Here is a 27,475-nt window from a genome sequence, read left to right as displayed (position 1 = left end):
TTAGGGTTTCTTTTAATAATGTTTCGAATCTAATACTTTCCAGTGATTTCATAAATAAATTTTGCAATTATTTTAATTATTACGAAGTCAATGAACTGCCCTTGTCTACAAAGCTGATGGTTCTTGGAAATACAAGAGTTACGTATGGCGATAACTGACTTAAGAATCAAAAATCCACGGATTCTTTTAGGACGTTCGATACCCTGTTGTAGAGAGTATAAAAATGTGTGAGCCAGTCCATTGAACGAAATCTCTTTGAAACGTAATCATGGAGATCTCCAATAGCAATCTGACCATTATTGCTGTATTTTTCTTTTATTAACTATTTATTGCTTGCTTGTGCATTGTTGATTTCTGCAAGTGTTATCTTTATGCACTTTTCTATTGTGGTTTGCTACCCGTTTCGTGTAATAAAGTGTCGTTAAACAGTATCATACTTGGACTTTTTACTGTACATCAATCGGACTAATTTTCCAAAATAACTATTTTCAGAAAAAGAAAGCCATTCAGAATGGCACTTGTCACGGACAAGCCCGCTGTGCGAAGACAGCCGATTTAAGCCTAAGGGGGAGCGCCTTTTGTTTTTATCGTAGAGCCAACTTGGGCCAAGAGTACGACTTGACTACTCACGCATCACTCATTCGCTCTTTTTACAGGATGGCACATTCACTCATCTCACAGATAGAACAGGAAGAACAACCATGCCCAAACTGGGACTCGAACCCAGGACGCCCAGATCATGGGGAAGACGCGCTACCCCTATGCCAGGAAGCCGGCTAGAATTGCAAGCCTTTTCTGCAGAATGAAGTGAATTAAAACTGCCACTAAGTGGCACTGCATATGCATTCAACCAGGCCCTGTAAATAGAAGTAATATTGATCTCTTCAGTTTATACGTTTTGTAAAGCTTTCTGTAAAATCAATATATGTTAAGGATGGCATTTTTGCTTTCTCCATAGACATCCAACATTTTGTAAATGTCTTCCGTTAAGAAATGTCGATTTTTGGCACCAAGTTTCGACTTCCATTCTTAAGAATAACTAATGTGTTTATGGTTAAAAATTTCAACAAAAATGATCACAGATGGATGATCACCAAGAAAGGTCTATTTGACTGTTGAAAAGTTAATATACAAGAATAATTTTGTCAAGATACAAATATTGATACCAATATTAGAATATGATCGCATACCTTGGAAGGTAACAGAACACCTTGCTGTACATAAGCTACCTTGCTACTAGACAGGTTTCTACTTATCCGGACGACCAGTTCAACCAGGTAGAGAACGGCGGGTCCCAGAAACCATTTCCAAAAATTTGGACCATGTATTACGAGACACGCCCAAAATACAAAAGAGAGCAGGTGGAGGTAATAGAATACCTAAAGTAGAGGGACGGTTTTCAATGCTTATGAATAGAAGATCCAAATGAAAACTTAACTAAATTTTATACAACTTCTTAAGCTGGATTTTAGTTTAAATGAATATAACGTTTAAATAAATTCTTAGTATTAATGATTTTAGGCCTGCTCTTACCTTCAAATTTAACTTATTGATAACATTTTTTTGCAGTGTCTACAAATGAACTTATTGGTTTGCAAATTAAACTTAAATATACAACATAAAATACAGAAATGTTATATGCTGCATAGCACCAAACATTATAGAAGCATTAAACATTACAAAAATATAAAATAGTAAATTATTCAAAAATTTCCATTATAAATAGTAGTGTATATTACTAGTAATATCTCGATAATAATAACTTAATCTTAGTGTTAATAGTATTCGGTGAATACAAGAAAATACTGACAAGAAGAACTTTTAATTCTAAAGTTTAAATATGAATCATTATTATATCAACAGAATTAAGAATTTAATTACTGGAAGCGTAAGTTTAATGAATGGAAACCCGAATTTACTGAGAAAAAAAAAGAAGAAAGCTTGAAAAAGAAATATTTTTTTTAAATTGAAATTTGAAAGAACTGAATTAAAAAGACATGGAGAATAAATTTAAATGACAATTCTTTAAATATGGTAAATTTAAAGATTTAAATCGTATGTCTTCAAAATTCACTAAGCATTCATTTTCCCACTAGTATAACTATTAGAGTCATTTTAAAAAGAAATTATCTAGTGCAATACATGAAGCGATGTTATATTTATCTGATTAGATTAATTCATATTTTTAAATGAAATTTGATTATCTCGCGCTCATTAGATATCTTAAATCTTAGAGCTAAATCACAATTAGGATCTTCATTAAAAACATTCGTTGAGATTCTCATACAGTGGGACAATTTCTTATTGAAGTCTGTAATCTAGGAATAAAAAAAATTGTAAAGTTGTATTTAATGGGTTGCAATTTTAGGATTAACAACCACTTCCTAAGAATTTAGAATAACAAGAGCTGGAGTTTATGCTAGGAAAGAGTCAAATTCTATAAATAAGATGGTTTAACCAAATGCCTTATGACACTGCATCTATTTGATTGTAGTTAATTAAGGATTATTTTAATTATGAACCTGAATGTAGGCGTTTCGACCACATTCAAAAATTCAACTGCATCAGCAGCTCAAGACATCAGCTGAAATCTTTTGACTTATAAACGTAACTTACGAAAGAAAGAGGTAATATTTTCAGGAGCTGCAACACCAGTTTTGAGAGGTGTCAACCCTTATCTATAATAATTGGATTCTAAGTACATTAAACAGTAAATATATCTGCATTTACTGACGCTACGCGAAGCTCATGTTCTGAATAAATTTTTATTCCAGTTTTTTTAAAAACTACATAGACGAACAAAAGGGTTTGTAAAGTTACATGCAAGCTCATAGTGCTGGAAATACTTAAAAAGGAAAGTGAATGATTGCAGATAGACATTACTTCAAATTTTCCGCTTCTTCGGACGAAAGGCATTGCCGAGATGCACATTACTATGAGGATAAAGAACAGGAACCATCCAGTTAGGCAGGCAGCACCGCCTACCCATCCAATCTCCAGGCGAGTGGATATTAGAAGCTCGGAAAGAGGAATATTCCTTTGTTCTGACAAGATACCTAAAGTTTCAGAAAATAAAGAAATTTGTGCCATCATAAAGGTAAACTTAGAATTTCTAGCCTAAGCGGTTTTATAGTTATTGTTCTAAAATTGTTTTGCAAATGACAAACTGAATCACACTATCTCATTTTCAAATGATTAAAAAAAAAAATGAAGAATTTTATAATTTATAAAGAAAGCAAATATGTAGAAATCATGAAAATTTATTCATTTGTATACAATAACATTAGATAATGTAACCATGATCCCATGTATATATTTTTTTATGTATAAAATTGCTCATAATGTAAGAATCCAATATATTTTTGAAACTGAAATATTAAATTGATTTCTAAAAACCATCTCCGATTGCAATTTTAAAAATCAGGCTGCAGTTTTTAAATTTGACTATCATGGTGGAGTGGTTTCATTGGAATTATATTGCACAAAATTCAGTTTTACCATTAGATGACAATAGCATAGGAAAATTGTGTGAAAATGAGATATGTAAACCAAAGAATGCCGAATACTATATCAAAAAAATGTATATAGTATGTGACTATTTTTTTAAAATTATAAATTTTCAAAAAATAAAATTAAAAAATTTTAAATTAGGATATCACGATTTCCTTAGAATTTTGCAGATTAAATGGGTTTTTAAAATTTTGTCACATTGCGAAATTTAATAAAAACAAAATTATAAATTTACGTTAGGGGCGTTGTCCAATATGTCGAAATCAATGTGATAATATTGAACGATTAGATTTTGTTCTCAATACTACGAAAATATAAATTATGAACAACATTCCATTTTCATTATAAAAATATTTATAAGAAATTTACAAAAGAAAAAATTCTTACTGAAATTAGCAATGTGCATCGCAGTGTGCCACACACTGTAAATGAGAATGGCGACTCCGGTGAGTTTGTGGTAGTAGAGGTGTTGGTCGATGGGGAAGTATTGTGCAAAGCCGTGAGTTCGTAACCACGTTAAACTCTGCCGAAGAACCAGCATGACAATAAAAGCGCAATTAAAATTCAGACATTGTCCTGCAAATAGTTAAAAGCGAATTCACACAAAAGCAATTTTTTTTTAAGACAATCGAGTACGAAATAAAAATATATTAGGGTTTTATAAAAAAAAATAGGTTATTTTTTTGCTATAAATTACATTTGGTAGTATCTTTGATGAGAAATACAATCCTTTTGATGCTAAGTGCATAGAATTAAAAAAACTCTGGAAAAGGCAACAAGACATTGGATCTTTTTTATAATCCTAATTTATTCACTACATTGTATTTGCTTTAATTGCAGCCCAATGGGTAATTTCTAAACCATGGGGAAATTTTGAAGGTAAAAAAATTCGAGTCAATAAATGCATCAATGAAAAAATTATGAAATGTAAATTTTGATGGAATTCTTTCAACCCATTTTTCATATTCTGTCGAATTTTGATGCAATGGCACTTTAACCAAGAAAATGTTTCGTACTTCTGAAATCTCAACAGATCTAGCTATGAAAGCCTCGTCTAAAATAGCCTAAAATAATGAAATTCAATTTCAATAATTGCTTCTAAGATGATCTGCAGTATTTCATTGCCTCAATGTGACTGTTCATTGGCCTGAAATAATGAAACTAGATAGCATTTGGTTGCGCTTAAGAGGGGAAATTTTTAAAAAATCTTACTAGTAAAAAGTTTTGCTAAATACAGATAAAAAATATAGATATATATTTATATAAATTGAATAACAATATCGATAATTAATAGAATCAAGATGAATACATTAATTGAATGCAGTTTCCTAAAGTCAAGCAATACGGTTGCAAGAATAGGCGAAACAAGAACATTACATCGTACGGAAGTCATCTGACGCTTAGTAAGTAGTTTTCCAAATTTTCTTTTTGATACTCAGTCCGACATGTTATGATTGCTGCCTTATCGACGTTGCGCATTTTGAAATACAGGGTGTTGATTAATTATTGTCGGGGTTTCCGTACCTCATAACTTTCGAATAAAAAATATTACGCAAAAACCGATTACGTATTCGTAAATTACAACTCAAAGAATTATATATTCGTAAATTACAACTCAAAGAATTATATATTCGTAAATTACAACTCAAAGAATTATATATTCGTAAATTACAACTCAAAGAATTATATATTCGTAAATTACAACTCAAAGAATTATATATTCGTAAATTACAACTCAAAGAATTATATATTCGTAAATTACAACTCAAAGAATTATATATTCGTAAATTACAACTCAAAGAATTATATATTCGTAAATTACAACTCAAAGAATTATATATTCGTAAATTACAACTCAAAGAATTATATATTCGTAAATTACAACTCAAAGAATTATATATTCGTAAATTACAACTCAAAGAATTATATATTCGTAAATTACAACTCAAAGAATTATATATTCGTAAATTACAACTCAAAGAATAGCCTTCAGCTGAATACATACAAAGTGCAAATTGTGCAAGCTTTACACTTTTATATCATTAATAAAATTCTTTGAATTGTAATTTACGAATACGTAATCGGTTTTTGCGTAATATTTTTTATTCGAAAGTTATGAGGTTCGGAAACCCCGACAATAATTAATGAACACCCTGTATATATCGGAGATTTATATTCTATTCTACCTGTGTTGTACATTTTATATGTCTATCTTTACTTATTTGCCAAGATACTGTAAAATATATTTTCGTTATTTTACGGCATTCGGAATATTGAGTAACATTGAGATATTATGCAGTATCTTGGGCTAATATTTTCTTTTACTGATTTAATGACAAAGGATCCTGCACATCCTGTGGCCTTTGTGCTTGATAATCAAAAACAATCCGTTTCTATATACCTGAACCCAGTAAGTTTTGTCTAAATACTTTTGAAGGATTCTTTAAATGTAATTAATTGAGATCGAATTCAATCACAGCTGCTTGCAAATTTACAGAAAGCAAAATCTTCAAAAGAGCACTTACCACAAGCCCTGGCTAAAACGACGAAATTATTGCTTTCTCTATATTCGTAAGCTCTTGTAGAAAATAGGATTATATTTATTAAGAAATACAACAGCAAATATGCAACACTGGTCCAGTTGTTTCGGATGTAACGCCATCTTATCCTCCTGCAGCTAAGTAGACCTGTGGTGGGTTGACTGATCCTTTTTGTCTCCATTGGGGGAAGCAGCCATCGTTCAATGCTAAAAATTGATTGGATTTAGAAATATGAATAAAATTTGGTGAATACTTTAAAAATATTAATGAATAATTAGGAAAACATTTCTTATCCATATATCCATTAAAAGTCAAGATTACAGTAATGCGATCTTTAAAAAGTGTATAGAAATTGAACTAAGTATATTTTATATAATTTTCTTTTAGTTAATTTGAAAGTATATTGTAATGATATTACAGTTAATTTCTTAAACTCATTTCTGAAATAGTTTTAATTCATTATTCTGTCATATACATTATTAATCATTATATAATATAGGATATTGATGCATTGGTTACCATAGTTGGATTCTTACAGCTTTGTTTAATTGATAGAAACATGGTTCATTGCCAAGAAATATTTTGTACTGAATAAACAAATGCTTCTTTGTGCAATGGAACGCAAAATGCTATTTTTCAGATTATGGTTAATTGTCTACTTCATGATACAAGCTACATTAAGGGGATCACCGCAAAACTGCGAACGATTCTGAGAATGGTGATCTTTAAGTTTACTAGTTTAAATTCTCCCAAAATGTTATTTAAGAGAAATCGGGTCATTTCTATCAAATTGTTGATAATGAAACTCGATATTTTTAAAATAGGGCTGTCAAATTTAAAAGGAAATAATTCTTCCGTGAGATTAACAAAACAGGACTGATTTCAAACAGTAATTCAATGGCTGAAGTTATTACAAAAACTTTCTTTTCTGCTAGAGGATTGTTTCTTTTCCGATTCTAAACATCTAGAAATTTTTAAAAAAAATTAGTTTCGAACATAAAATAAAAATCCCAGCTACAGTGAATGAATAAATGCTTCTGATGTGTGACTGTTTTCAGTTCTACGTAAGCACTATGAAGGCATGACCCTATTGGCACAAGATGTACGATATCTACAAATTGATATTTTGAGTATCGCTCAATATTGAGGTATCGTAAACAATATTGTTAAGCCTTGTGTTATAGGGGTGTTCCCCCCCCCCCTTTTTTAAAAAAAAAAAGTTTTAGTTTTATGCGATTTATTTCATGTCTCTGAAGATGGAATTTTTTAAAAATCGAATTTTCTATCGTTTCCGATCATGCTGAACTTTAAAATTTTGCACTTGTGTATTCTTGATGATAACGTACCATTTTTATTCTGTGAGCATTTAATCACTTAATTTCAAAAATTCTCATACTCGTAGCTAATTTCCGATTTTTTTTTTTTTTTTTTTTTTTTACGATTCTGTAAAATTTATTTAAGCGAATTATATATGTAATACCATACAGAGAGTAAACTTTTAATGTAATGATAATATGTTTGAAAGATTCTAATAAATTTCTATGCATATAAAATTCGTGTTTCTTTCTTTGGAGACATGTGCCCATACCAGATCTATTACAATAAGTGTTTCGGCTGATTAAATCGAAAAACAGTAGAAAAAATCGAAAAAACTGAGTCTAATTTCTAAAAGTAAAAAGTGTTATTTTCGCTTTAAAGAAATTTAACTTTACATACCTCAGTGTAAGATTTTCCATAAAAGCTGGCTGTCTTTCCAGTTGATTCTTGAATTCTGTGAATGTGATGGTTCCGCTGCCATCTGTGTCGGCATCGTCGAAAAGCATGCGTGTTAATTCATCCGTTTCTTCTTCACCAAACTGTAGACCATTTTCCTTCATGCATTCGCTTATGACATTCCGAAGCTCATTAAATTCAATATTTCCATCATCTGGAAAAAAGAAATTTATGAATTATTTAAAATTTGTTGATGGATCCAAGATGAATATTCGATTAATTCTGTGCTAAAGTTTAATTCGGTATATTGACATCCTATTTCAGGGTTACCTTAGGGTTACTTTGGAATTAATCTAGTAATTAACTGAAACATTGTGAGGACACCTCATTTTGTATACTTCCACAACACATACATAAAAAAGCATTTTCAGATAGGCTAGATTTAATAAGTACTAGTTTTGCTCAGACGAAGAATCTTGAGTGAATCATGCCTTACATCCATCAGCCTTCAATCTTGAGACCATGACTGCAGCAAATCATGGCGGATTTATTATATATTTGAATTTGCGAATGAAAATCAAATTATTCATATTCATTATTTCAAAGGGAAATTAAGTTCAATCTGAAGTTTTTATTGGTTCTTAATTGGATTTAAATTCACTCGTAAGAAAAAAAAAAAGATCCTTTTATTGAAGTATTTTGTACTTAAGCCTATTTTGCAAAGACAATTGAAAGAAAATGAAACTATTTCACAACATAGTCCGAACGCCTTTTATAAAATGTAAACAATTAGTACCCTTTATTAGACACTAAATTATGACAAACTTATTTTAATTTTTAAATTTGAAATATTTTAAAATTAAATTTTGCAATAAAATCAACTTTTCCAGATCCATCTATTACTAAAAGGCAACTTTTTTGTGAAAGAAAACAATGTAATGAATATAATTTAATATAGAAAACTTATTTATGCGGAATGTAAATATTTACTTTTGCTTAGTTTAAATATACTAATAAAAGTATTAACTCTTTAAGAATTAGTTGGTTAGAATATTATACGAGGTTCATAATATACAAGAATAACATAAACGGGGTTAGAATAATATACGAGGATCATAATATACAAGAATAACATAAACGGGGTTAGAATAATATACGAGGATCATAATATACAAGAATAACATAAACGGGGTTAGAATAATATACGAGGATCATAATATACAAGAATAACATAAACGGGGTTAGAATAATATACGAGGATCATTACTACTCAGTAGTCCTATTGGTCATGTGAAGAATGAATTTGCTTGTTTTATATGATACTAGATAAGCAGCGAATATTCTTGGACGATACGTCCGTAATATCAGAGGTTCGATTGAATACCAGTCGCTTTCACAGATGTAACTGCGAAATGGCATTCCTTGAAGTAAAGCTATTTGCTGTTTTCTAATTAAGGACGTATTACGTTTATATATGAATTATATTTTGTAGGGATATGATCTTCTACCAGGCAGATGATAGAAAAGCAAAGAAATTACTGTTTATTCTATTAGATGCTGTTTAACCTGTTATCTAAATTGATTGCAAATAAACGAAACTCCTTCCTTTTTTAAATTCATTAATATTATGCGAGATCTTATAAATATTATTAAATTAAATGATTCCAAACAAGATTGATTCGTAAATAAATATTTAGTTGGGCTCAATTTTGTAGTTACCACATATCTCCAGCCTGTCACAGATTATTAGTACTCTGGGTGACTTCAAAAATGGATTGTATTTGTTGAAAATTATTTCAAATATCTGGTAACAACTTATGAGGAGAATGAACTTACTATTGATGTCATAGACATCGAAGAGATAGCGGAGTTTCTCGGCAGGACTTTGGTTTGCAAAGCAACGCATGACCCGCATAAATTCATCTAGAGATACTGTGCCCGATTTATCAGCATCAAACACATTGAATATTCGTTCCACAAAGAACATCTAGAAGTAAAATCCTTTAAGTACATCATATTAAAAATCCATAATTCAAAATTATGAATTTTTCATATAATTCATCCATGATTCAAAAATTATAAAGCATTACAAATACAATTTTTTTTAAAAAAAATATTGACAATTGTTTCTTATCCTTATTAGTCAAGCATTAATCATTTACAATAGTTATGTCAAGCAACGTTGATGAAATATCTTATTACAACAAAAGTTGATAATTTATACTTACACGATAAATAGTGCATTCCGCTTAGTCATGGAAGTAAAGCGTTGGAATTTCGCCAATTTCTCATTGGTACATAGGTCCAATTTTTAAAAATGGGGGATATTTTAAAATTTTATCCTATATTTAAAATATAGGATAGAACGGACCAGGTGAGATTTAGGAAGAATCCTGACATAAACCCTCAAATGAAGTAAAAAAAATGGCAAAGTTAGTACGATAGTTAGATTGAAAGATTCTGTCTTGGATCCTTCACATCCATGGAGTGTATAGCGTTCGAAATTTCTCTCAGAAATGAGGGGAAGTGAAACATGCTAGCATTGAGGGCGCATCTAGGGGCTACGATATTTTGTATGAAATATAGTCAATGTTTGGAGCTGGGGATCGGTTCATTAAGTGTATAGAATAATTGGCAAAATTAAACGATTTAAACTATTGTTCAGATTTGCTTGAAATACATTAATATTAGGTTCCAGTGTTGAAATGCATTGAAAAAGTGAACCGCTTGCGAGAAATAATGTTGTAGATATATAATATTACAAAACTTAACAAAGCTCCAGTTATAATTATTTTAACAAATAATAATCTGGACAAATTTCTAACTTCCCTAAGCTGATTATATTGGAGTTAAAAGTTCATCAAGAAACATCTTAATTTAGTTAAAGTGTATATCATTCAAGTGATACACATTTTAAATCCCTTGTAATTATCAGTTTGTCAAGGTTCAAGAAAAAATACCATCCTATATAGGTTAACAAATTTATAGCGAAGAAATCTGACTTCACTTCTGAATTTTCTACTAAATTCATATAAATCTCTAAAACCATCGGATTCATGAGTTTAAATGGCATTTTAACATTTAAGGTGTACGTACACACTTGAAGATTTTTTTTAAAATTTTAACTTTAAAAATCCAGTTTTTCACAGTAGGTTATTAATATATGTTTAAACTCATTTCAATGAGAAAAAACCATATTACATTAATTATTAATTAATTAAATAATATTTAATGAGCTAACTAGCCTATTTTTTGAAACATGATATCTTAAATTCTAATTTGTACAAACACACAATTCTAGATGGAAATTATGCCTAATATTACTCTTCATGTTATCTGCCTCAAACAAGTTATAAAAATGTATAGTTTTTTTAAAACAATTTTTTCATCAACGATGAATAGAAAAGCGAGATTTTTTCTGTCATTTTAACTTTTAAACAGCTATTAAAAATTTATTTCTATAAATATAACTTTGATTGAGGCACAAAACATTCGCTATTTCATACAGATTATTTTGATATATAAATAACTGTATTTGGTTTATTTCTTGTTGAGTTATGATTGTTCGAATGAAGCAACATAGTGGGAAAATATGATTCTTTATAAAATGAGTTTTAAAAACACCGTAACTAGAGTTTTTAATGAAAACACCTCAAGAAAAATAATTATAACTCGTGAAATATTTTGAATATTGACAACATCTTGGTATCGTTTGAAAGCTAAAGGATCAGAGAACATATTAAGCAATAAAAAATATTCGATATTTTGAACGATTTTTGAATTTTGAAGTGTGTACATACACCTTAAAAGACAATTAATGTCAATAAATGTGTTTTACCACATTATCTTTAACAGGATTTGAATATGCATAATTAGGAATGAAATTTTAAATTCATGGGAGTTTCAGGAAAACTTAGGACAATATAAGTACATACGAATAAGACTAGTTTGTATATATTAACGGAATATTGGAACTTATTCTCATTAATTATTCCATATTAATATACTATATTACTATATGTATATGCTAGAGAAAGAAGAACTGCAATTAAATATTAAATAGCTATTGAATGCTGATGGAATCGAGAGGGCATGAATATAGAAAAATGAATTTCGTTTCAATTTTTTTTTTATTGTACTAACTTGCAGAATGCAAGATTTTGTTTATCTTCTACATTTTTGGAAAAAACTTCTGTAAATTAAAGATAAAATTTTATTACTTTAAACTTTGTTTTAAGATAATGTACATGAATTTCTTGCAACCATTCGTGTTAATACATTGATTATCAAATGACTCGCCGCGATTCACTCCTGTTTCATTATACTGAAACTTCATCTAATTAGATGAGGCCTTTGTAGTAGCTGAGATAGAAAAGAGGTCATCTAATTAAACAAACAGTCCGAATATGTGAATTGTGAACCCCGGCAGCGACAGTGTTAAGGGAAAAGAGTAGCATATTAGCCTTCAGAAACGGAAGAAAATCGTACTATCAAACATTATGAAAAAAAGTCATTTGAACTACATTACAGTGATGAAACGTATTGATGAAAATTATGTAAACGATATTTATGAAAAAATAATTAAGGAAAATTGCGCGAACAACTAAATTGGTATTAGTAATTTTTTCTGAATTTGAAAATGATGTAAAAATATCGGGCAAGTTATTTTGGCAAAAATATCCAAATCTTTTCCAATTTTTGTTTAAAAACTGCTCCCAAAAATTGCTTTGAAATGTTATTTTCACCTTCTAAAACGCGTTTGTTTAAAATTTGATAGCTCTATAAGTTGAGCATACTGTCGATACTGCTACGTTCAGTGATGTCGGTGTGGTCTGCTGTACAGGAGAGAAGAAGCTCTAAGTTGAACAGTCTGCTATGTAGAGCGCCAAAATACATTTTCTATTAATAGTGAAAATATAGATATTACCAAAATAACCCAAAAAAAAACTGTGGACCATTCTTTTTTATTTAAGTGTAGTTGCACAGTTTAGTTGATAACATAATTGAAATTGAAAATATATTATAAATATCCGATTATGCAAATTTTTATATGCAAAAGCATGTTCATAGTATTTGAAAGCAATATTCTTTATTCAATCCGATTTTCGCACAGTAAGAATTTAAAGAGAGTAATTTATCTATTAATTCTTTTTCATTTGAAAATTAAAAGTTTCCCGAACTTACATTTTTTGATTGCACAACTTTCTTGAAGCTCTGGAGGTCGATTTCTTTCTTGTCGCCAACTGCATCGTGGAAAATCTTTTCAAGATTTTCTAAATTCTCAGGTGTGAGCCCTCTGGCAGTTCTGAAATAAAGTTTTGTCATTTAATTTGTTATTATTGCAAGAATAAGATGCCAATCTTAGACACTTGGTTCATCTTAAATTTAATCATGATTTGTGTTTTTGCACATTATGTAATTCGGTGCTGATGCAATTTTTTAAATTCAAAATCACCATCATTCGTGTTCGTGTCTTAGACTTTCCGAGAATAAATAAATTAAGTCCTTCATTTTTCGAACATGCATGTATGTCAAAATCGAAATTTCTCAATTTTTTTGAGTTTCTACGACCTAAATATTGGGTTGACAACTAAGTGATTGCGGATTTTAAATAAGAAGGAAAATTCATATTTTTGCTTAAAAATATAACTTTCTTGTGTTAGGCATTGTCCGTCTTTGTCGATAACCTTTTGTCGCCTTTCAGGCAGTGTCATAATTCCATGTTTATAAAACTTCCGATTTTCGCAAAGAAAAAAACCCAAATTAAATGCGATTTTACATCGTTAGCGTTATTAAAAATTTTACCATTTAAGGAGTTCTGCATGGAACTAAATAAATGGTAATCTGAAGGCCCAAGGTCAGGGCTATATGGTAGATGTGACAACACATCCCAACATAGATCCGATAATTTTTGCCGAGTGACCAAAGATGTGCGAGGCTTTGCCTTATACTGCAAAACAATATATTTGATTTACCAATTCTACCCGCTTTTCTTGAACTGCGTCGCTCAGTTTAGTGAGTTGTTGAATGTAACGTTTGAATTAAACGTTTGATTTCTTGGTAAAAATTCAAAGTGCAAAATTCCTTTATAATCCTATCAAACTGACAGCATAATCGTTTTTTGGTGAATCTCAGCTTTTAGCATCGTCTGGACTGGACGTTTAAGAAATGAATCAATTTCGTTGCATCAAATGAATTTTCTTAAGCCAGTAATAAATCCATAAATCCAGTTTCCACGTATTCAAGCTGTTAATATATATTTTTTTTAATGCTTATGTGCATTACATCGAGCTTTTCTGCAATCTCACGTGCTGTGTGCTATGATGATAGGAATCAATAATAGGTTTGATATGGATCTCAAACTTCAACTGCGCGGACAGATCCCTGCTCATTTATTATTGAAAAATCACCGGGACAGAATTTGGCAAACCAGTTTTGACACTGCCTTTCTTCAAGTCTTTTTCATATACGGCACATAAATTCTCATGTGCTTGCGATGGGTTCTTGCCTTTTCGAAAATACAATAAAATGTTTGAAATGCGCGTCTTGTTCTTTTATCTTTAAATTGGAATAAAAGCGAAACTAAATAGCTAGTCGATGCAATTTTTTTTATTAAATTAAAAGTGAAAGTCCAAAAAATAAGAATATAAATTGGTTGCTTTGAACACGTTGACAAAACAAAAGATTGACTATCTATTGACAAAATCCGCAATGACTTAGTTGCCAACAGAATAGAATCTAGAATATGCAAACAAATTGTATGTTCGAAGTAACTTCCAATTGAACAACCTTTATGCGTATGTATTGGTGAACTAAGCAAATGTTATCCCACTGGTGCAATATGGAAATTTAAAGGATTAAGCCAAGTTTAGTTCTATAATTAAAAATGGCTCCAACGAAGTCCTTACTCCATAGCCATCATACGGAAACCCTTTTTTCCAAACTCCGATTAACCATAAAAAAAAGATGAGAGTAGAGAACAAAATGAATTTCTATTTATTATGCATGAACATGGGTATTTATAGACTATATACAACTATATATGTATATACCACTTAAAATTTAGACATTCTTCATATTGTTGGAAGAAACAGGTTTTCTTCGAAGAATATTATTGCATGTAGTGTTGCGAGATAGTCCTAAATCCTCCTTACATGTTCATTATTCTGGAAACTTTGGATTCCTAATCGATACTTCAAGTCACAGAAGAGATTAAAATCATTCTGCTCTAAATCTCGTTCTCAAAAAAGGGAAACAAGGACGTAAGGCTGTTGCATTAGATCTTTTTCAGCGAGTTAATCCCATCGTTCGAAAGAAACAGTAAGATGCTGGGTGTCCATAAGCTGCCTGATAGCATGCCAAAATTCGGGGCAGGGGAACTTTTAGATGTTCCAGTCATTCCTGCTTCATATTCTTTTCTTACAAAAATGTAATGTAAATTCAAAAGTTAATGAGGAGTGCTTCAAAGGAATGCGAGGGGCCATCTTGCTTCACTGATGGCAAGGTTCTTCAAAGAAGGGATAAAAATAAGCTGGTTCACCTATAGAACAAAAACCTAAACCTTCATGGCGATTAAGTTTAAAAAGTAATCATGTTTGCACACAACTGTTGATAAAAAATCCTTTTATTCCCAACTATTTTCTGTTTATTATGGACACTGGAGTTTGAATAAAAATAGGTCCTTACTTTTCGAAATGGAATAATCCTAAACCAAGAACTCGCAAATTTTTATAGACACCATTTCATTGCAATTGATTTCATAGAAGTGCAATTGTTTAATAATCGCGAGTCTTTTGGAAAAAAAAATGAATTAAAGACATTTTAGATATCATTTGTAACAAAAAAATCTGGAAATCTAACATTTTTTTTATGACATGCATCTCTCACAAATTTGCAGTGTTACCGAGAAAAATATTTCGGTATTTTCAACCCTTTTGCCTACAATGACGTGTCTGACACGCGTATCGAATTACTAAATTTTTATTTTGTCTAAAATGAAGTATTTAAAATGAAAAAATCACTTAGAAACGCTTAAATATATCAAATGCCCCTTATATTATAAGAATCAAAATAACGAATGTCCAAATGATCGCAATTACAAAGCTTCTATGTCAAATTTTGAACCAAACCAACCAATACATTTGCATGCATGTAAATAAACACACTTGTAATCAAATTAGCACATCAGAATTTCGAAATACCCAAAATGAATAAAACATAACTACAACTAGAAGTATTCAATGGAATTGTTAATTTCCATTTATTTAAATGCATGCGGACTATTTAATTGCTTAAAGGCACCAGTGACACGAAATGAATAAAACATTTTTACTACTAATTTATGTACAAAATAAATTTTACAACAAAAGCAATACTTAACAAGGAACCGATTAAAATAAAGACTTACTGTGATCGTTCCAGATTAGCGATGAATTCCATTTTATTTATTCAGGCTTAAAAATCATAAGAAATGAACCTGTGAAAACAATATACAATAAATAGATAAAAAATTCGATTTTATCATGCATTTCTATTTCAAAACGATCACAATTACCTTTTCAATAGTAATGTATGTTTCAATTCAAATTTATACCATATTCACAAATTTTTAAAAAAATAATTTAGTTGAAAACAACGTTTATATGACATTTTAAGCTTTATTCGTCTATTTTTTAAATATTTATTCGCAATAACGATAACGAGCGCGTAAAACATTTAATACAACGTATAATAATACAACTAAAACAATGAAAAATATAAAATATTTTTAAAAATGTTTAGGAAAATGTAAGATTATAATGGATTGCGAGGAAACAAGAGATCACTATCAAGCAAAATTTCTGCATTTTTTTAAAATGGTATAAAAGTGGGTTTAGAGCGATAATATGCATTGTAGTTAGAGGAAAAATGATAACCGATTAATTAGATTTTTTTATTAAAAATTAAAGTTATAAAAAATTCCTTCAGGTGTACCTTGTGTCCATGAAACACATTAAATACAGGGTGTTTATAAAGTCCCGGACCCATTTTGATGTTTAATAACTCATAAAATAATAAAGATATAAACCCACTTATGACATTTATTGATGGAATAACTCATATATTTTCCTTTTCAGGTTTGAATATTTTTACTTTTGTAAATATCGTCTGCGCGTGTGGTTATTTTCAGATAATTTCATTTCCCAGTCTAAATATCTGTACTTTTCTAAATATTGTCTGCTTATTAATTGCATTTTTCTCTCTTTTGTTTTTGTCAACTATTGCAATGTTATGTTTACTTTTGATGTGTTTGTTCTATGTAGTACTTTTGTATGTAATGTTTTATTCGAGCGGATATTAAGGAGAATGCATACACCACAAGAGAAAGCACAGATTTTATGGTGGTTCATAGAAATGAAATCGATAGTGCAAGCACAGAGAAATTTCAGAAGAATTTACCAAAAAGATCCTCCATCCAAAAACAGCACCTTGCGGTGGAAAAAGAATTTTCTAGAAATTGGGAGTATCGAAGATAAGAAACGTTCCAGACGTCCTTGCACAAGTGATTTTGATGTTGAGCGTGTCAGAGAGCCATTTTTACACAATCCTAGAATATCGGTGAGATCAGCGGCAACAGAATTGGATATGCCAATTTCGACGGTGTACAAGGTTATTAAGAAAAAAGTAAGACTGCATGCATACAAAGTTCAAATTGTTCAAGTTTTGGAACCGAACGATAGACCTAGGAGGATGGCCTTTGCAACAGATATGCTAAGGAGGATAGAAGATGCTGCTGATTTTCTGAAGAGCATAATGTTCTCCGATGAAGCATCCTTTCATGTTTCTGGCATTGTTAATCGCCATAAAGTGCGCAAATGGCTCTGTGGATGCCGACATGCTTGTCGCTACCTGGCGTGAAATTGACTATCGACTTGATATTCTCCATGCGACGAAGGGGGCACACGTGGAAGTTCATTGACAAGGGTCATGAAACTTTGAGTCTATTTAACCATTTATGTTATTAATTTAAATCTATCTTTATTATTTTATGAGTTATTAAACATCAAAATGGGTCCGGGACTATATAAACACCCTGTATAATAGTTCCATGTGTAATAGTATAATAAATTTTATTTAAAAATAGACATATGTCGAATTGTTTTTCTATATAACATATCACGCAATTTGATTTCACCTATTTGTTTTTCAGTAATACAGCCTATGAATATTAAAAAAGTTCTCATTTGTTTCAGTATGTTAGGGTAAGAATTAAATGGCGGGTTGTTCCCTAAAGCAATTGCTTACTATCGCTTGTATCAAATTTCTAAAGTCGTATTTTATAAATATCCCTCTACAAAATAAGAAATATATGCTTCGATTAGAATTCCGATATATTTTCTAGGTTCGCATAATGTCCAAACGAATTAATATTTTAAGAATATCTCGTCAAAATCTCGAGTCATGAGTACTCATAAATCAGGAAAACATTTAGATTTCGAAAAAAATTTTAAACGGGAAAAACGAATTATTGCGATGCAATATTTTGAATGCTGGCTGAATTTGGAATTGTATTTTTGCAATTAGCATAGAAAGTTTTTCATCGTTAAAATATGAATTTTTTGAAAATTCAATCTAACAGCTATATATATTTCTGAATGTTTGTTGCCAAAATACATCATTGAATCTTTTTGCATTTTATTCATGTGAATCAAAAAATTTGGTTGCTAAATTTAAACTTTCACACAAGAAAATTCAGATGTCAAACGCTCATGGATTAAAGTAATTAACGCTCTGAAATAGTAAATTTCCAAAAACAAAAATAATGAAGTTTTACTTTCATAATTTTGAACATTTCGGAGTAGCAATAATCTTTAAAATGGGGGCTTTAAAATGTAAATGACTAAAAAGTTATTAATTTTTACATTCAATTTATAAACCTATATTTTATGGTAGTAAGACAAAATTTTAATAGATTAGACATTTTCACATGACATTTGCGCAAATAAAATCTTAGAAATGGAACCATTTTTTTTAAAAACAGGTCGCTGAATAACTAAGTGAAATGGAGTTTAAAATAAAAAAAATATATATATATATTCCTCATTAGTGCGAAAACTTTTGATTCAGGATTTTACTACCATTTCAAACTCCGATTTAAACTTTAAACTTAGATATTTGGAAATTTTTCATTGGAAGTCTGTGCTACTTTTGTGTCTTGGCAATTTACTAAAAGAATAAAGAAAATAAAAAAAAACTTCAAATACATACTAGTGGACAAAAAAAGTTGGTAAAATATATCATCAATATCATACCAATAAGTTATCCAATTAAATCATCTACAAGTGCATTTCTATGACCTTACGACTTGCCATTGATATATCCGAGAATCTTGCGATTCGATTTGTCAATTAAATGATGCACTGGTGCGTAATGACACTCGATACATTAACTGCAAAATTATGAAGGTAATTATAAAAGCTAAACTATTTTTTTAGAAAAGATGAGGAAATATTTGCATTTCAAAAGAGAAGATATGCAGCAATGCACATTACATATTATTGAAGCACATATTATACAACACATATTATTGAAAAGAATTTTATTAATTATAGGATAATTTATATATTAATCGGCATAGAACAAAATTTTTTGGATTCATCATACATTCAAAATCAAAAATATTGACATATATGACAATTATTTTTTTTAGCAAAAGTGTCAAAACAGATGTTTTTCACGTAGCTTCCTAAATCAAAACTGTTAAGATAGAGCGAAGTTTGTTCAATTTTGCTTGAAGTTTAATCACTAACCTTATACAATTGTTCACAACCTTCTGTTAGCAGCTAAGAGGCGATGCAATATAACATGGAATTATCCATTTCATAAATCTTAATTAAATATATTATATTATATATCAAATTAGTTAAATTAGCTTGTAAAATACTTGCTTCACTTATCGATTAGAGTATTGTCACTCAAATCGAATACCAGTGTTATTTATGGATAACTTTTGAAAAAGATGAAATAACACATTGCTGGTTACTAAGAATAATACTAAAGAGCGAAAAAGGAACTTTGCTATTAGTAAGAATCTATAATAAAACCCTACAACTAGAAAAGAAACTGTTAGAAAATCGGATTCCATTCATAAAACCTGAAGAAACTAGTTCACGACTCATTAACTATATTTTATTACATTGTTATTTTTGTGAAATTCGATGTATACAAGTACATTAGTTTCCAAAAAATGACTATTAATATATTTGGTTTCACACTTTCAAAAAATTGTACTAAATTATTCCCCAGATCATTTATAATCTTGCACTTAATATGAATCCTCACCTGAATGCAACAGAATAAATATTTTTATCAAAGTCTTTGATTCCAGACTATTGGCGCTAAGCAATGCTGAATGCCATTTATTATTTGCATTAACATTTAAACTTATGTCAAAAGATCAGGTTCCAAAGCTCCAATAAGATCTTATCAGCGATATAAATTAACGTTATGCAATAAATTAAGGTTGGTTCAGATTTGCTTTCTAAATTACATACTTTTACAAACAGTTTTCACTTATGAACCAAAAATCCATGAAGTGGTAGTTTAGGATGCACCAACAGCAAATATTCATATACAAGGCAGGAGAAAAGGGAGATATTTCAAACCTTTAAGAACGAAATAAACCACAGATTTCTACTTTGCTGAATTAGTTTATTTCCTTTGGAATTAAAAAAAATTAAAACAGAAATTTAAATCATTACTTCTTAATGAATGTTATATATTAACTGTGTTTACTTAAAAGTCAATCAACACATGCCATTATCCGATGATAATAAGTGAGGAAAGTTCATATAAAACAAAGATTTCGCAAGAATCTTCAGCATAAACATATAAAAATACTTAAAAAAAGAATGCTGTTGAAACAAAAAATGATTTTACCCTTCTATTAAACTTGAACCCGTTTCCAAAAATTCTTTAAAAATCCTCTTAGGCTAGCATTTGTGGCAAAGTGCTTAAAGAATTAAGAAAAATAGCAACCCTTATATTGAGAAGGACGCTTTTCAGTTGCCATCAGTAGTTTTTTAAAGTAATTTCGAGTTTGAATTCAATTAAAGATCATAGAAAGTAGATAAATCAGAATGAGCAAAACTGACCTATTAGAATAATTCAAGAAATACTGTATTGTGTTCCAAATTTTTTTTGAAATTTTATTGTATTGTGCTTCAAATTTTTTTTAAAAATTTGTATTGCATTGTGTTTCAAATTTATATATTCTGGTTTCTAAAGATTTCTGAGAACAGTTCGGTTATCGTATGATTGAGAGCTGGTTCGAAACCAAGGGAGAAATAGATTTTCTTTTTAAAGTGATTGCAGAGCTTTTTGAATGGATTAAATAATGACTACATAGTGGTGTTCTGCTGCAGAATATTAAGTTTTTTGTAGTTTGACCTTGGCTCAAAGTTCGAAGGTTAATATTTTACTGACTGATCAGAAATCAGATGCAAATTCAAATGAAGACAAGAAATTGCTAAATCGTTTGTCTTCAGTACATTATGAATACATAGTCGGATTACAATTAGATAACGATTGCACTCGTGTATTGAGATGAATTGAGGGAAGATTGAAAGGTACTTTTATTAATTAACTTGCCCTAGAATTTCGTTCAGTCTAAATTGACAATCGTAGAGAGTTAGAATATTAATTTTTAAGTGAAACTGTTTTTAAGGAAAGGTGAAACAATCAAAAGAAACTTTTAAGTTGAAGGTTCAAAGGTTATTGGTCTGATATAATTTTAATTGATACTGAATTAAAACTTTAATGCATAATTTTTAATAATTTTAATTATTTAGTATATTTAAAGCTAAATTTTGAATCAATATGAGGGTTATTTGGGGATGGACCTCATAATTTTGATATTAGATCAGAAAACAATGACAATTTTTGTGAAGGAACACCTTCTTTTTTCAACAAAAAGACATTTGGTTTTTAACGTGCATCAGGCCTATATACATAAGGAATCTATTTAATGTAATAAATTTTTTAACTTGTAACTTTATGGTGTCGAGGACAAGACCGTATCACAACGCCACTGTGACTCTTTTAATAACTTGAAGTTAATTCAGTAGGAAAGTTCTGAAGACATAATATTTTAAATTATTTTAGATTTTGAAATGTAACATGAAAAGATCTGAAACGAGTGGTATTGATTATTTTTAGATAATTGATTATTTTTTGCATAGAACAGAACTTATTCAGAAAGCACCAGATGATACATAGTGTGAAAAAACTAGTTTATGAAATAGAAGACTGTTTGAGATTTAAAGGTGAGGTTAAAAAAAAAGATTCAAAGGTTTGTCTTTGATTTAAACAATTTTTATGAGTCTCTAATTTTCAGTTTTTTGCGTAAAATTGCATGCGATTGTTAAATGTTTTTATATGCATTGCGTATTTTACTAAGAAAATTTGCACGTGCATTTGGTACATTATAATAATAATTAAAAAAAATTGTAGAAACTCGTGGAATAATTCAGAGGCAATTTTGATTTTTGAGCCATTTTAAAAGAAATAAAGGTCAAATCATAATATGAAAAATTAAATAGAATATGAATGAATTAAATAGAATTACACTCACACACATTTACCTATTTTATAAATTTATAGTTATACTTCTATGCCACAAATTTTAATAAATGGTTCTAATAATAAATACAAATTCTAATTTTTCTCATTTTATAATCATAATTAAGGCATCATGAAGCCAAAACTCAAGTGTAGTTTGAAATAAAAAAAAGAAAAAAAAGAGAAGCACTTACAAGAAATTTGTAAATTAATCTTCTAACTGGAACTTTCTTTGAATACCCGTTAATTTAATATGATTTTAAATTATTGCAATGACTTCTAATTGAAACAGAGAGTTAAATCTAGAAAAGAAAGCTCTAATTATTAAAAAAAATCATATTTTGGCCAAAAAGTCCTTATTTAAGTTATATTGTATATCAGATGAATGAATAAATTTCAAAATTTCACACGTGTGTTTTGATTTACCGAATATGAAAGAAAAATAATTGCTTCTTCATAATAATAATAATAATAATAAAAATATTGATGGAGGAAAAAAATTTTAAATTTTAAACAGTTGTAATATTTGCTGATGACGATATTCTAATATAAGAACATTATTTTACATATTACGCATACATTTTTTTGAATCGTCGTTTTAATATTAAAAAAATGAGTTAAACTCGAAGCATTATAGCGTAATAATGTTCATGTCATTATTTGTTTGTCTCATTATTTTAAAAAATACTTTCTTAATTATAACTATGATAATGTATGCACACAAAAATACTTTTGTTATCGCTGTAATAAATGTGTGTTCTTTGTAAACAACTAATTAAAATGATGCAAAATATTGATGTAAAATAAAATTTGAGGTATTTTTAAAAAAAAATTAAAATAATAGAAAAATGTAGGCAAATAATAATATAACTGAAAATACCTTATTTTGTATTTTAGATTGGTATAAAATGATTTTTGTATAGCTATGCACTTAGAAATTATTGAGAGAAAACGATATCTTTGATTAAATTTTTATAATGCATTTAATTAAAATGCTGAAAATTCCTTTCTTTAAGAGCACTTATTACCTAAGAAGTAACTGTGCTAAATTTAGTAATTCTTGATCCATCAGTTTACTCTATAGAGCGTTTGGAATAATTTTTCATAATGCATGTCACATTTCAGTAATGGTATGCTAGCCTATAAGCCATATTATGCTAAAATGACATAAAAATGAATAAATAATAATAATAAAAAAACTTGGGCTTAAAAAACTCAACTTTCAAACATTTCAGCACTTTGCGAATGGCTTTCTAAGGCCGTGGTGTCCTGATGGCAAAATTTAGGAACTGGAGTTTTCTTTATTTGAAACTCGAATCGTTATGCAAGAAAGAATGACAAGTATATGAACGCTGTATCTGTTGTCGTGGATTAAGTGTTTTCATGCTGGTGAAGTGTAGAATTCGGAGAAAGGATGAAGCCTCGTTTTGTGATCATGTTGCACAATTTCTAGGTTCTCTCAAAAATATTCTTTCTGTTGCTTCATAATGGGACTTAAATATAACTTAAGAACTCCGATTGAGGTATAGTTATGGTTTAAATTTAGATAATAATACAAATAATTAAAAAAAATCAGTAATTTTATTTTACTTAGTAATATTGTTCCAAATTTGTTAGCTCTTGTTCTAATGAACCGGCCTGTAAAGCTTTTTGGAAGATTTTGCGTAGTATACTAGCTTATAAGGATCATTATGCTAATAAAGTGCATATTCTTTGTTATATGTTTGCAATAGTATGGATAAATAATGTAATAAATAATGTTATATATGGTCTCAACATTAAAATAATATATAATATTTTAGTATTCGCCCTTGAAATCCAAAGTTTCATATCATTATAATTGAAACCAGAGTAATTATAATTATATTACAATCCATCAAATTTCATAATTATAACAGAATTACTGAATATATATCAGATATTAAAATTCTTTGATTTGATACTGTTTTGATAGCTCTATTATCTGTGATATATGTTTGGTATTTTATTTTGTTTATGCAATCGTTAAAAGGGCAGATTCATACGAATATTAGCTTGAAAATATCATAAAATATTAAAAAAATATTTTTTTAAGAGAAAGCCTTTTTTTAACAATATTTTCCAGTTTATTTTTCTAAACGGAATAATTGGAAACGAGTTACACGAAATTAGTTTTTTGGAATTCTGTTTTCGATTGCTAAACTAAATTACTTCAGGTATTGTGTTAAAAAAATTAGTTTTAAGCCTCTGTATATTGTTAAACTAAATGCTCTAGAATTAATTACCGTAAAAGGTTTTTTTTATTAAAATCGAATGTATATCTCCCATTCTGATCAAGAGCATGTAAAAAATACCATAAAATTAGTTAAAAAATAGTTTTTGAAAATATACTTTCATTAGTGTACTAAAAATGTAATTTTTAAAATTTTATTATTTTTTTTTATTGAGCCCTTAATTTACAATTCATGTTTATAAATATAACTGTATTTCAAAATTAAGTTTTCACTTTCGCTACTAGATGGCGACACAGGCATGCAATGTAAATTTAATTAAATGAATCGATAAACTGACTATAAAGCTCTGAAAATATCAGAATAGTATATTTTTATTGAGATTATAAATGTAAAGAATATAAAAAGTCGGACGCCATTAAAAAACGAATAGAAGATGAATTGTAAGATCTTATCATCACAAGTAAGAGTAATTCAAGATAAATAAAAATGTAATAAAGCATCAAAATTATAAGATGCTTCAAACGATTTATTGCGGTCATAAGACTAAAAGATATAAAAATATATCGCGCATGATATTTCATTCAGTTTCCTACTCTTCTATTTGTTTTACATTTAGAAGGGAAAGATGGGAAAGAGAAAAAACATGGTTAAATAGAAAAAAAAATCTCTCCCCCGAAATAATAATTGAAAATGAAATAAGAAAAAAAAAAGCATAAAATTTGCATTTATAACAGAAAAAAAAATGTATCTTTTCAAGATAGATAAATATGTGAGCAAATATTTCAGCTATACAATTTTTTTTATTTTTTGTTTTATTTTGGCGCACATCTTTTAGAAAGTTAGAAATATCAGAATAATAGGCTTGAAAACCTGAAAAAAAGTGAAAACCAGTTTATTAAAAACAAAAGTTTTAGAAAGATGCTTAAATTTAATAAAAAATAAATATGACATTTTAAACACAGGCAAAATCATTTAGCTAAAGCGAAAAGGCTTCTTTGATATAAATAACCATATTCTACCCATAACCTGACAAGAAATAAATACAGAAGTCTGCTGTATTAATAAAAGTACCGTCTTAGTAAATAAAAAGAATAACAGTTGAGTGGTCTCTTTTTAACTTTCTCGCATAATTTTTGATGAAAGTGTTATTCCCTTCTTCCTGCATAAAATTGCAGATCTCGGACAAAACAGTGAATGCCATTAGTTCAACGCATGAGAGTTTTGGGCTTCGTAGTATAGTGCAGAAAACTGAGCATGCATTTTGGATGATATTCCTTCTACCAATTGAAATTAAAATTTGAAACAGAACTACAATTTTAACACTTTGCCCTTGCAAAGGTAATAAAAGGCATAATTATTTATCTACTAAAAGAACTTTTTTATTGCTCCAAAAATAAATATATATAATTGTTTTAATTTTCATTTCCCCGAAAATGAATTAATTTGCACCACACATCTTATCACTTTGTGGGTATTCTTAACAATCAAAATTGAAAAATAAGCAAATAAACCATCAAAATAATGCCTGAGAGGAGACATCCGGGTGCAAAAGTTTAATAGCAAAATTAGTTACCAAATTTCATTTATATAAATAACTGAATTTTGATTTAACGCGTTTAAATATATATAAATTGCAGAGAGTTTATCAACTCTTTGACAGACGACATTCAAAATTTGACCTGGATTTACTCTTTAAGTACTAAAACTGTGTCACATTTCATTTATCTAAATCATTTTTTCTGAGTTATTATGTTTATATGCAAACAAAAGTACAGACTGACAGGCAGTCAGTTCCTTCCGGAATTTATTCAGAATTTGATATGGATGTGCACTTTAAATGTTAAATCTGTGTACAAAATTTTATCAATCTATTTCCTTACGTTTTGCAACAATCGTATTAATTTGTGCTCGAACAATCAGACAGACACAATTTGAAATTAGATAGAAATCCCTAAATTATATGTAAAGATCACATACCAAATTTCATCCATATAGCTGAAACTGTTAGTGAGTTATCGTATTCATAGGCAGACATAAATCCATAAATATGTTCTTCAAACTCAGAGATGTCTGAAACGTGGTAAATTAGTTAAAAGCTAGAATTAATTTTTTTTTGTCGCTTACTCTATTTTCTCTTTGCATACTTCATAAACGAGAAAGTAAAACACACAAATACACACATTTTAACATCAAATCCCATGCTTATTACACAAAATATACTTATACTGTTATTATTATCAAATTCGACAAATAGTACAAAAGAAAATCCCAGCAGCAGTTTTTTTTTCACACTTTGAGTTGTGGTCATTCTAATATAAGGAATGTTCGACTCCTTATACTGAATGGATGGGACCTACCGAATGAAACAAGTCCAAAAATTAGTAAAGAATTAATAAGTAAAGATGGATAAGTAAAGAAGCATAGGTAAATAATAGCAAATCTTTGTGACTCTTTCTTTTATGAAAGATTGTTTTTGATGATCTGATTGTTTATCTGATTTAACTGATTGTTTGTTTTTAATGATTAGCAGGGTATTATATCAGAAAGACGAATTAAAAAGTTAAATTGTAAGGGAAATTTATTAGTTTTTGTATTAGTATGCTTAAAATAAGTTCTAACAAAGTCAATCGCTTCTTGAAAATGAACTTCAAGAATTAATTTTTTTTTCTGAGTGTTAAAATCAGAAATATTAGTGGTATTATTATTTCATGTTATTAATTTTATGTCAAAATATCATATGTGAAATTTACAAATAGTATTTTATTGTTGCGAAATCTTGTATTGGTTAGCTAAATGCATCTGCTGTCAAATTTTTGTATTTGTAAGTTCCCAAAAAATATCTCTTATGCCACTCTTTTTACCAGAAGTTACATGGAAACTTCGGTATTTTATTAATACAAA

At 29.0% G+C, this 27,475-nt stretch overlaps 1 protein-coding gene across 1 annotated transcript in view; it reads right to left on the bottom strand.

Annotated features, from left to right (window-relative positions):
- Window positions 1-20,746, bottom strand: part of LOC129967116 (NADPH oxidase 5-like) — a 32,926-nt gene extending 12,180 nt beyond the window's left edge. The window contains exons 1-9 of the mRNA XM_056081796.1: window positions 20,682-20,746; window positions 16,171-16,239; window positions 12,948-13,068; window positions 9,600-9,750; window positions 7,767-7,977; window positions 6,036-6,256; window positions 3,898-4,086; window positions 2,884-3,056; window positions 1,191-1,379 (exon numbers count right to left, since the gene is read on the bottom strand). Coding sequence (XP_055937771.1) covers window positions 1,191-1,379; window positions 2,884-3,056; window positions 3,898-4,086; window positions 6,036-6,256; window positions 7,767-7,977; window positions 9,600-9,750; window positions 12,948-13,068; window positions 16,171-16,202 — 1,287 coding nt within the window. The 5' untranslated portion in view covers window positions 16,203-16,239; window positions 20,682-20,746. The remainder of the gene's footprint in view (window positions 1-1,190; window positions 1,380-2,883; window positions 3,057-3,897; window positions 4,087-6,035; window positions 6,257-7,766; window positions 7,978-9,599; window positions 9,751-12,947; window positions 13,069-16,170; window positions 16,240-20,681) is intronic.
- Window positions 20,747-27,475: the final 6,729 nt, after the last annotated feature.

The sequence above is a fragment of the Argiope bruennichi genome, chromosome 4 (assembly GCF_947563725.1).
Source record: "Argiope bruennichi chromosome 4, qqArgBrue1.1, whole genome shotgun sequence".
NCBI lineage: Eukaryota > Metazoa > Arthropoda > Arachnida > Araneae > Araneidae > Argiope > Argiope bruennichi.
Note: the sequence above shows the minus strand (reverse complement) of the source record. Positions and strands in the feature narration are given on the sequence as shown.